This window comes from Aythya fuligula, chromosome 2, assembly GCF_009819795.1.
Source record: "Aythya fuligula isolate bAytFul2 chromosome 2, bAytFul2.pri, whole genome shotgun sequence".
NCBI lineage: Eukaryota > Metazoa > Chordata > Aves > Anseriformes > Anatidae > Aythya > Aythya fuligula.
Window position 1 is genome coordinate 35,647,393 of NC_045560.1, and position 12,258 is coordinate 35,659,650.

A 12,258-nucleotide genomic window follows, 5' to 3' on the forward strand; every position below is an offset into this window, starting at 1 on the left:
AGTTCTTAACGATACATCATGCTACAAACTTTCCCAATTAATTACATACTTCCCAATTTATGACATGATCTTACAAATGAGCTCCAAGACAAATATAAATGACAAAAAAAAAATTGTTCAAATATACAGTATCTGCTATTGTAGGAAAATTCACGGTATTACATATTAACACATTCGGATAATCAGGACAAACAGTTTTTGTTTTTGTTTTTGTTTTTGTTTTTTAAAGGTGGTTACATGGTCATTTAAATTCACTTTTCAAAGAACACTTTCAGCTATATTAAGTAAGATCAGCCTAGAATACGAAAACGGCCTTTAGCTGAGGCAGCCTAAGGTAGAAGCCAACGGAAGATAATAAACCGCTTTGTACAATATTGGCATGTGTTTGCTTCCTCACTCGGAATAGTAAAGATTTGAGAACAAAGATATATTGCAGCATATGGTTTTCATTTATAATTGCTTTGGAATAAATATATTATTTTAAATTTAAATATATTCAGCCTTTTCGGTACCAAATTCTATACCAAAGCTATTGATGCGTGCTTTTCGAACAATTACACTTACGTTTCTAAAAGCATTTTGCGATTCACATTAGTACGTTATCTTCTTTTGACTACTAAAATACAGTATACTTTCGAAGATAGGTAGGCGGAGCAAGATATATAGGTAGTCTGGAAAATAGGTAGTACAAATCATTGCTGTAGACTGTAGTGGTTTGTGGAACATCTTTTATTCCCTCACTTGCTGTTTAACATTTTGTTAGTGTAGCTGTTAGTTATGATATTTTTCTAACAATAATAAAATTAAAAAAAAAAAAAAAGAAGAAGAAAAAAAAAAGAAGTGCAGAGCTACTTATTCAAAATTAGGTAGTTTTTCTTAATGTGAGCCTAATGCACTTTTCCCCTTAGAATATGATTGGGACTGTTGAGTCAGGTAGTTACTTCGGAAGGTCACGTTTACTTTATGTGCAAGCAGCAGTTCTCCCACTGAAATGTCCCCTGGACAAACCCACCCAAACTTGGGTGAACGAAAAATAAAATGATTGTAAGATGCGCTTAGGAGATACTACCGAAGAGTTCGGCACAGGGTAGGTTTGGGGAGGACGGGAGAGTGGAGAGAGGGCTGGAAAGCCAACCCAAGAAACGCTTTAATGTTTGCAAACGCTTGCTTGCAAGATGATTATTAAAGGGAACTGATTTTTTTTTTTTAAATAAAAACAGTGAGTGTCTCTCTTTTTTTTTTTTTTTTTCTTTAAAGGGAGCTTTTATAACTGTCACGTGCATACATTATAGTAAGAGATTGCTTCCTCGAGTGGGACTCCCTAGTCTTCCTCTTCTTCGTCTTCTTCCACTTTCTCAACAGACGGTGCTGCTGACGTGGGCTCGTTGGGAGCTGGAGTGCTGGAGCTCTCTTCCTTATGCTCCTTCTTCCACTTCATCCTCCGGTTCTGGAACCAGATTTTGATCTGCCTCTCTGTCAGGCAGAGGGCATGGGCGATCTCTATCCTCCGCCGCCGAGTCAGATAGCGATTGAAGTGGAATTCCTTCTCCAGCTCCAGGGTCTGGTAGCGGGTGTAGGTCTGGCGCCCTCGCTTCCTATCTGGACCTGAAAGCAGGCACACACGTCCAGGAGTTAGGCAGGAAGAGAAGAGGAAAGTTTTCTTTTTTCTTCACTATTTCTACTTTTTTTTTAAAAAAAAAAAAAAAAAAAAAAAAAAAACAGCAACAACAACAAACCAACTAGCCAACCCACCAAAAATTAAAACCGGCCAAGCGAGAGTGAATAATTTCCTTCTCTCACTTCCACCCCACACACACACTTTACCCTAACAAAGACATTTCAGCTACACGACTTGTCCTGCTCAGGCAGGGCAAAAATTAAGTTGCCTGAGACATAGGAAAAGTGAAGAGAAAGCATTCAGGAGAGGAGGTGGGGGAGGAAATTGCTTTTGGGAGGAGGAACTTTCCCCCAGGCGATGTATTTCCCTAAAACCTTCCAGACTTCGGCGTTTCACAAGGGGAAATAAAAATCTGGAAGGCTGGGCTGTATTTATTTTATTTTAATGTCGGGGGCTCCCTCCACCCCCCACCCCCTACCCCGCCCGGCCCGTAAACAATACATCGCATTTAGCTCCAGAAGAGAGCTCTCGTTTTTCACACACTCTCGCCCCCAGCCTCCCTCCAGCCTCTCCTCCTCCCCCCCCCCCCTCCCCGTTTTCCTGTTAGTCCATTTCTATAGATTCTTATCTCCGTGGAAAGGGCAGGGGGACGAGGGCGGCGTGGCTCAGCGGCGTGGGCCGGCGAAGCCCTCAGCAGCCCGTCCCCCGCTCCTGAGCGCCCCTCTCCCCTCTGCCTCCCCCAGCAAGCGGGAGATTTCTTTGCCCGACATGGGCAGAGGGCAGGGGAGACACTCACCCGAGGGGGCTCGGAGAGCACGCAGCCAACTCTCCACGCTCCTCTAGCAAACAGCGCAAATAAACTCGATGCTAAAATTCCATAGCGAATGGAGTTAAATAAATTTACGAGGCTAGAACCCATTAATTGGGCAATAAAAAGTTTTATGATACTCATTTACATACAATGCCACGGGCTTTCTACGCAATGGCGCCTCGGCTATAATTAAAACCATAAAGGCTGTGCTGACAGTAATTTTGGCGACACGCTTTGCCTGGCTGCCACAGCTCCAGCCCTCTTTCTCCGCTTGCCCCTACCTGAAGACCTCATCCAGGGGTATATCCGGAAATTAGCCTCAGCCTGGTTGTGCAGGTTGCTTTCCTCCGCTTTCTCACAGCTGGGTTTGGTTAGGTCATTGCAGAGGACGGGAATGTTCTGATCAAAAGAGGAACAATGCAGGTTGTAGGCATCAGAGCCCAGGCTGTATCCGGAAGAGAACGGGCTTTGATATATGGTACTGTTCACATTGTACAAGCCGGGCATGGAGGAGGCGAAGGCACCCGCGCCTGGTCCATAGCCGCTTCTCTGGGAGTTGCTTGCAAAGGAGCAAGAAGTAGGCTCTGCATTTTGGAAAAGAGAAGCCCCCGCCGTATATTTGCTAAAAAGCGCATTCACATAATACGAAGAGCTCATAATTTTGACCTGTGATTTGTTGTCCGGCAGGCTTCAGTGTCGGTTTTACGAGGTAGCGTGATATATGATAACATTACCCCCCCAGATTTACACCAAACCCCATTTTCTTTTGGACTGAGCTGCCTCCAGCACGTGACCGGTCATATGACGCCGCCCGCCAATCCCCGCCCGCCTCACAGGTGGTGCCGGCCGCGGCCCGCCGGTGCCCGGCCATGGACGGGGCCGCCGCCGCCCCGCGCCGTCGAGGCGCAGCCCCCGGCCCCCCGGCGGTCCCCGGCGGCCCCCGACGGCCCCGCCGCCGCTCCCGGCGCGGGGGAGGGCGCTCAGCACCCCCCCCCCCCGCCCCTCTCCGCCGCCGCGGGGAGGGCTTAAGCCATGTGGTCCTCGTTAGACGGGGAGGGGGGATTAAAAATAATAATAATAAAAAAGCTTTAAAGGAGTCAAAGAGCTGGGTGTTGGTATTGCTTAGTCTTATTAGCGCTCTCTCGTCCCTAAAATGCTGGGGGGCTGTTGGGGTGTCCTCCCGGCCCCACCACGCCTGCCGCCGGCGGTCCTGGAGCGGAGGGAGCAAAGAGGGGAGCACTCCTCGAGGGACCCCGAGCCTCCCGTCCCCCCTGGGAAACAGCACAGCCCGCCCCCCCAACAGAAAAGTAAAACAACAAAAAACTCGAGGAAAGGGAAAGTATGCGGGGAGGCAACTTTCTGGACGCCTTAAAAGAAAAACACACACAAAAAAAAAAGGGGGGGGGAATCCCTAGGAAAAAAAAAAAAAAAAAAAAAAAAAGGAAAAGCAAACTCCCTAAATTAAAGGAATCGTCTGCAAATCGCCTCACTTTTTATTATTATTATTTTTTTTTCTAAATGTCCCCTTTACCTTTCCGTCGTACGCACCTTCCAGTCCTCAGCGAGAGGCGGCAACGTTACGCGCAGACCGCGGGGAACGTTGCTGCTGCTTTTCTAAACACTCGGCTCCCCAACAATGAGAATGGCTCTCCATTGAGGATGCTGCACCGTGCCCTTCCTTTAAACGGATCGTAAAATGAGTTTCCTTCCCTCAGACAGGGAGTCCTGGTAAAGACAGCTTTTACTGCCTGCCTGTATTGCACATCATAAACTGGAAGGAGCACAATGGAATTGCCCCGGAAATTCTCCTTTCAATTATAGTTTGGTGCCCCGTGTACAAAGACTTTCTCACCAGTTAAAATTGTTCTTGGTGATATTTCGCACGGACCCTAAACTTTACGTTTTGTAAACGTGGAAGCCCCTCTCCCCACACACACACACCTCCAGCACGCACGCACCCTTTGGGACTCTTTATGCGCGGTTATTGCAGCCCCATGAATATAGGATACTGACAGAAGCGAGTAAATTCTCTGCGGCGAGGTCCCTGAGATATTGGTGCTTCGGAGTATGCAAATGTGGCAGCTCTATCTAGATATTTGCCAAGTGTTAAGCACGTGAAAACGCAGTCGTTATTCGCAGGCGCAAGGGGGAATCTGCAGAAAGAGGCTCCTTCGTTCATTTATTCCAATATTAGACGATATCCCTGCGGTTGCGAAGTGCAAGGGGGGAACACGCCGGCAGAAGAGGCTGCTGGAAAGGAATAAAGGCCCAAGAAGTTAAACGAACGCGAAGCAAACAAGACGACGACTTAGAAGATCAAAGAGGCTGAAGTAGATGACATTAAACCAATAAATTGCTCCTCTGGTGACAACATACCAAGATGCAAGAAGAAAGGAGCAGCAAATATAACCAATGTCTAGACTTAAATATTGATAATATAGAACCGAATAGATTAGTCGGGCGAGTGTATTTCGGGGTCTCTGTAAAATATGCGCCTTCATGTATTTCGCTTTACATGTCTGTTTTGTACCGCCGCCTTTTTTTAATATTTCAATTGCAGCTTTATTTTTTTCCTTTTTTTTTTTTTTTTTTTTTTTTTTTTCCCTGCCAAGCCGTCAAAAAAATCTCAAAAAGCCTTCACCGAATAAATCTTAAAAGGAGACCCAGACATCGGTCCCCACCGCCTTATTTACTTCCCCCTCCCTTTGCGTGTTGGTCAAACAGCAGCATAACGCTGCCTCTGAAATAGCCCCCCGAAATATCTCATTTTGTCGCCTATGAAACAACGCCGGATCCCCGGCGTCTGAAAATGCACTTTTCATTTGAATGCACTTTTTTATTTATTTTTTTTTTCAGTCGAGGAAACAGCGAGCGAGCACAGATTGCAAGGTTTCCGTCACCGCAATATTCTCACACGCTTTAAAAATAATCCTCCGGGCGGGATTCATTGTATTTATTTTTTTCGTGGGAGAGCTGGACTACCTCTCTTTGCATTCTGAGCTTTTCCGGGAAGTAAAAGGTAGTGATAAAACGGTGCTCATAAGTTATAAGCGACCTGGGAGCACTCCACGGTTATGGCTTGTGTGTTAAGCAGTATCTTGATGTGGTTCCTACTAGACAGGATTTTGTTGTTTTGGAATCTGTTCTCGCCGTAATTTATCCACGATTATAATGGAGCACGCTGTGCCAAGTTATTACTTAGTATGACGATGCATAAACACTTTTTAATTTTAATATAATTTTACTGCCCAAGGAAAAAAAATAATTAATCATAGTAAGTCTAACAATGCCATTGTAGACAAACATTTGATAGGAAGGCTCTTATTAGAAAGCAGGGAGTGGCAGTTACTCTTCATCCCTAGAAAGAATTAAATCTTTGAAATAGGGTGGGGAAAAAATAGCACAGTGCTCGCATTCCTTTCCAATGCTGAATTTCGATGTTAAGATATTGGCTTTGATTTAAGGAAATGTAAATAAAACGCAGAAAAAGTAGTTCTCTTACGGGGTACTATGCAGCGATTTATTTACTTGTCTGACTTTAACTTGAAAAATACAACGTTCATACTTCAGACCACATTTTATGCTTCCTTCCCTCCTGCCTCTATTTTCTTTCCAATTACATTTTCCCCCTCTCTTTTTGGCAACCAACGTCTGAAAATGCACCAGAGTTCCCACTAAATCTCATTCTCGAGACGCGAAAGCCAACAAAAGCAAAAGGGAGAAAAACTACGAAAACGACCGGGGGAAATCAAAATAGCAGGGCAGCAGAAGTTAGGAATGACTTTGAGAGACCCGTCAAGTTTGTAGAGCATGACTGCTAGCATCTGTATAATATAATTACAACGGGTCCCACAGAGCTGAAATTGCTGAGGACGCAAGCGGGGCTTTTTTATTTGGATCAAAGACAGCTGTTGAAAATTTTCATTCGCCGGTAAATAATTTTCAAATTAAAGCTTTGCAGCGCTGCCGCCTCCCTGCACGGCTGCGTCTCCAGGCACGCCGGGCGGGTTTCTCTCGAAACCCCTTCGCCTTGAGACCCTCTCTGCGGGCAAGGCTCCCTCCTCGTCCCCTCTCCTCCTGGGCTGATCCACGCAGACCCAAGAAGCACCGTGGAGCCGTGATTTTCTTTCCGTCCTGCCCCAAACCTTCAATTTCCCTCAGTTTTCCAATATTTCCTTTTTCAACCAACCCTTCAGGACACCCTGTTGGCAGGCACAAAGCTTCACCAGGGAAGGGTGAAGGTTTGAGGACAGGGGAAGGTGAGCTGGTACTTGTGTGACAGGGCTCCATGCGGCTCTATGGACTAGTAGGTAACGCATGGGGGGCTTTGAGAATAATAAACGCAGGATACGGCCGTGGTGCAGAGCAAGTTTTTACCTTGGCTGTTGCTGCACCGAGTGATGCCATCCCGCCCGTGCCATAATAAGCGGGGAATAAGGGAGAAAAAAAAAATAAGTGGGGAAAAAAAAAAAAAAAAAAAAAAAAGGCAATTATCGGCCTTAGTGGGGAAGAAATGAGCGTGTTCAGCCCGAGTTATGCTCCCGCAAAGTCGACATTTTAGGAGCTGTCGGGGAGGCGGCCGAGCGCTTGATGGCGGGCGGCGGGCCCGTTCCGCGGGCTCGGAGCGCCACCTGCCGCCGCCCCGCCGCCGCCGCAGCCCCGCCGCCGCCGCCCGGCCCCGCGCCCCGGCCCCGCCAGCGCCCGGCAAGATAAATGTCCGCCGCCCGGGCTGGATTTAAGCAGGGGAAGGCCAATAAAAGGTTGTTATTTCCGCTCGCCCGCTTTATCTAAAACAGCCAGACAAAACAAATGAAAAGGCTTTTGTGGAAAATCTTAATTGTGGCTGGACAGTTGTAAACTCATTAAGAGCCGAATTCCAGACAGTTTGCAGACCCGTCATTTATTACACACTCTTAATGCTGATTCTTTGAAGTTGCCTCTGTCTGCAACAACAGAGGGCGTCCCAGCATCCCCAAATACTGGCTCAGGGATCAATTAGGGGCTTTTTGTGTGTGTGCACACCAGAACGAGCTCCCTTTCACTAATTAGAACTCATCAAATCTTAGCCCGGATTTCTTTTTTTTTTTTTTTTTTTTAAGGTGAAGCCGAAAGCATTTTTTTCCCCCCGCAGTTCTGCACATCTGTAAACTTCTTGCCGGTTCCCTAAGTTTTGTCTTGAGCCCTGCAGCGTTTTACACCCCATAAACGGTTACAGCAGTCATTTTCTTTTATTGCACTGTATGGCTCTGAATTTTCCTAACAACAACTTCTGCCAAGACCATAAGTGTGTTCCGTCTTATTTTGCTTTAAATACATACATAGGTAAGTGGACGTCCGTAAACCCAGGCGGCTTTTATTGTTATTCGACATATTTGCAAACACGGGGCGGCGTGGCGCAGGAGCGCGCTGGGGATTAGATTATGGAGGACATTCACCCCGAGCAGTAAGATGTCTGCCCAAAACAAGGGAAAATTTCAGCAAGCTCACAGACTTCGCTATTTTCTTTTGTTGCTGAGCTTGGTTTGGCTTGGGGCGGCGGGGGAGGGGTGGGTGCAATGGGGATGTGTGTGGAAATCTTCCGCTCCGAAGAAACCTTCCTTCTGGTTAAAAAATTAAAATATATATATATATAAAAAATCCTATTTTGCCTTCTCCGCTCTCGATGTCTGCCAGCCCTACTCTTTCCTTCGGCTAAATCACCGAGTAATATTGACACCATAAATTCCACCATAATTGTCAGAAAAAATTATCTGTACCTATATCTATATACATACATATATAATCTGAGGCGCTAGTAAAATGCAACGGGTTGTTTTTATTTGCCAAGGGACATTTAAAAGGAAAAAAAAATCCCAAACGTGAAGGCAAGGGAAGGAAAAAAATGGGTGGCGTTTTAAATGCATATTTTGCATGGGCAATTATGTCTAGAAGGGAATTTAAAATGAGCGCACGGGCAAGGCGAGCCTTTCGCAAAGCTTACTGAAGAACACTTAGTTCTGGACATTTTCTCGGAGACTAATTAACCATCTCGGTTTAAATGTCGCTGCCTAATCGGATTTACACTACTGTCCGCACTCTAGGAAGTTGGGCATTTTGGTTTGATCCGAGCCCCCCCCCCTCCCTGCCAGAGGAATTTATTAAAAACGCGTTAACTTCAGCCTATGCCCCCGCTCCTATCTGCCAGCGCTTCCTTTTTACATCGCTAAACGCCAGCTTACGAAATTGTATCCGGGAGCGCGGAGTTATGTCTCCTCTCCATGAGGGCAAGGCGTTTAGGACCCACATCGGCCCGTTTAGGACCAAAATAAGTCCCATATTTTCCCGAGCTGCGTTTATAGGGCGGTAAATTTGCCTTGGCTGAGGCTTAACGAAAACGCTCGCCTCGCCTCCGCAGCCTTGCCACGTCTGCTGGTGATTTTCGGTGGGACATCGGATAACCCCTTCTTAATAATCTTAAAACATCACAAAATATAAAAGAATCAATATATTTTATTTGGCAAAAAGTTAAATATCATTTCAACACAACGATTTGGTCAGTAGGCCATGAGGTAACCATTTCAAAATAGACAGTGTACGTTCTGCATCGACATCACTTCCCAGATTTATTTTTTTCTAAGCGATACAAATTTACAATAACCAAATGTAGGTTTTTATAGCGTATAATTTATTATCAATAAAATTAACCTTCATTACAATAACCATCAAATTATTCGATTAAAATTAAAACGTAAACCATAGGTAGTTACCCTTTTCACATATACGTATAGCTCCGAAATCTGATAACTGCTCACTGGTGCAAAAACAATATTTAAGCTAGTCTGTTTATTTACTTTTTAATATATAGATTATATATACAACTGACAAAGACAGTACTATATATATATCAACTGTGCATACTAAAACGACTTGCTTCGAAATATTTTGAGAACCGTAATTCCCAGACATCCCGGACAAACTTCTTTTCTACTTTTTTTTTTTTTGTGTGTTTAAATTGGGATATATATAATATATATATTTTACAATCAAAGGTTAACTGTCTAATTATACAGAAAAGACTTAATACACTACAGAGCTATACTCTATGCAATTTTTATAATAAACAACCTGAGTTCAAATTGAATTCTAGCTTACACAATTACATCCGGTACAGCACCCAAGCACATAAATTGAGTCACAAACATAATTACCACAATAAAACACAGTGTTCAAGTATTAAAGCAGAGATCTCTCTGCCGCGCAAAGAGCGAATAAAATTAACTACGTAGACTAAACTATACAGTCCGTAAATAGTTGTGCATTATGAAAAGGTAGTTTTTTCTGTTCTTTTTTTTTTTTTTCTTTTTTCATAAGTGAAGAAACAGGTAGATTTATACAAGCCAGCTAGACAGCCTTTTCGTGCTAATGCCCCCTTTTTCTTTCCTATTAGAAAATTAAAAGTCTTACTGTACCTCTCCTGGCAAACTGGCCTCTCCATGCTACAGTGACAATCAAGGTACAATCATAAGCAGAATATGCCATGGAAAAAAATGAGGCCTGGACCCAGACGCATTGCATGGCAGGGCTCGAGGGGAGGATTTTTTGTTGTTGTTGTTTTTAACTTTGTTTTTGTTTTACTGTACGCATTTTCAGTGTAACCCGCGTATCACCATCATTCGTCCTTCGCTCGGTCTTTGTTGATTTTCTTCATTTTCATCCTCCTGTTCTGAAACCAGATTTTCACTTGTCTCTCAGTTAAATTGAGGAGTCTGGCCACCTCGTATCTACGGTCCCTAGTGAGATACATATTGAACAGAAACTCCTTTTCCAGTTCCAGCGTCTGATGCTTGGTGTAAGGGCATCTCTTTTTCCTGGTGGACCTTGCGTGGAGCCAGTTTGCAGCGGGATTATCTGCAAGGGAAACAGCGGGAGAAGTTCAGGCTCGGGGGGGGGGGGCGAGAGGGGGCTGGCGAGAGAACAGCACGCAGGACCACCGAGGGGTGCCCTGACTTTTTTGGGGTCCCGCCTAGGTGTCCTGATTTGGGGGTTTACGACGTGGCTCTCGTTGCCCCAGACATGCGGGACGGTGGGGCACAATGGGCTCAAAGCAGAGAGAGGTCACACAGAACCACACGCAGCACAGCCCCGCCGCCCCCGCCTCCTCTCGCCCTTTTTTATTGTTAGGAGGATGCAATTTTAAAATCCTCTTTCGCCTCCTCTCCCTGCTAGCTCCCTCCCTCCTTCCTGTCCTCCCCACACACTCCCCCCCCCTCAAACGGCCAGCCCGGGGAGTGCCCAGCCAGAGCAGCGTGTCGTCGAAATTGTTTCTCTTTTTAATTTTCGACCTTCTCCCGTGTCATCACTGGCACGATGCAAGGAGCTGGCGAGCCAGTCTGCGGCCGGCACAATTAAAGCCTGGGCTGCTTCAGAGCTTTATTTGCATAGCGTTGTTAGCAGTAGCAATTCCGAGGTGCCCTGCTACCGCTCCCGCAGCCCTGGGAGCACCCGGCCCAGCATTTTCCACCGAGGAGACGGAGCGGGGGGAGGAGGGCACCGAGTCAACGGCGAGGTTTCTGCTCCCAGCCCCGCGATAATCCTTCCCCCCCCCCCCGCCCCCCAGGTCACAAAAAGATCAGATTCACATCCAATGCTTCCCAGGCACCCTCTCCCCGTCCCTCGCTCACACCCGTGAGCTCGGCGCAGCAGGACGATGCGAGCCCGTCCCGCGGAGTTTGCTCGGGTGCTGGGCTGGGGATGAGGGGGGGCTTTATTTATTTTTTTTTCCCTTTTAAGTTGCAGGGTGGGGTTTTTGTTCCCCTTGCAGCATGGGAAGCTGGAGCCGTCCTGGATGCCAGCAGAGCCCACGAAAGGCAGCGCTGCCTTTCCCGGGTGGCTCCCAGCTGCAGCAGCCGGTGCTCGGCACGTCATTAGCCCCGGCACCTCGACACCTCCCCGCGGCCGGCGCGGCGCCCTGAATGAAGTCCATTGCCCTTCGCGGTGCCACTTACTTGGATCGATCTGGGGTTTCTCTCCGTTTGCCTCACTTTCTCCATTGCTTTCAGAGAATGCGCCTTCGTGGCTTTGCTTATCCCTATCAACTGGAGGAGAACCACAAGCATAATCAGACAGAGACAAAGTGTGAGTGTCAAACGTGGTACAGTCACCCCTTCTGGCCGCCAGCGGTTCAGGTTTAATGCCGTAATGCCTGCTGGTAGGTAACCCGGGGAAGGACAAGGAGCCCGGCACAGGCTCAAGCCACGAACGCATGTACCTGCCGTCGGGCGGTGCCACGGGCGCCTGGTGGTGCGCGTAGGGGTGGTAGACGGCGGGGACGCCGCTGGCGCCGCCGGGGTGCGCGGGGCTCCAGGGGGGGCCGAAGACGGGCGCCTTGGGCTGGAAGCTGCAGGGGGCCAGCTCGGGGTGCTCGCCCAGCGCCGCCGGCCTCGGAGGAGGAGGAGGAGGAGGAGGCGGCGGCGGCCCCAGCGGCGGGGGGGCGTAGCGGGGCGCCGCCAGCTCGTCCCCCTCCGGCACCAGGAAGGAGTCCACGTAGTAGTTGCTGAGGGTCCCGGGGGCCGACATGGCGCGGCTCGGCGCGGCGGGGGCGCCGGACCCGCCGCAATTCGGGGCTGCGGGGCTTCCCCGCACCAACTCGGTGCCGGCGGAGAAGTAGAGTCAGTAATAAGTTGGGGGCAGCCCCGGCGCCCATTGGCTGCCCCGGTCACGTGGCGGGGGGGAGCAGAACAATAAAGTATAAATCAGTCCGCGGGCTATTAACGGGGCAGTGTTCTCCAGCCATCATTTTTATAGCGAGGCCATATGTTTTTATGCAAAGGGATACGCGAGTTATACGGCG

General features: G+C 47.7%; 2 protein-coding genes across 2 annotated transcripts; both read right to left on the minus strand.

Annotated features, from left to right (window-relative positions):
- Window positions 1-1,321: 1,321 nt before the first annotated feature.
- Window positions 1,322-3,086, minus strand: HOXA7 (homeobox A7). Its single transcript, XM_032182143.1, has 2 exons — window positions 2,711-3,086; window positions 1,322-1,605 (listed from the first exon to the last, which is right to left on the minus strand). Exons 1-2 carry the CDS (start codon window positions 3,084-3,086, stop codon window positions 1,322-1,324), a joined length of 660 nt encoding a protein of 219 aa, XP_032038034.1.
- Window positions 3,087-10,077: 6,991 nt separating this feature from the next.
- HOXA9 (homeobox A9) lies at window positions 10,078-11,984 on the minus strand. The gene is made up of 2 exons (XM_032182263.1): window positions 11,414-11,984; window positions 10,078-10,316 (listed from the first exon to the last, which is right to left on the minus strand). Exons 1-2 carry the CDS (start codon window positions 11,982-11,984, stop codon window positions 10,078-10,080), a joined length of 810 nt encoding a protein of 269 aa, XP_032038154.1.
- Between the last annotated feature and the right edge of the window lie 274 nt (window positions 11,985-12,258).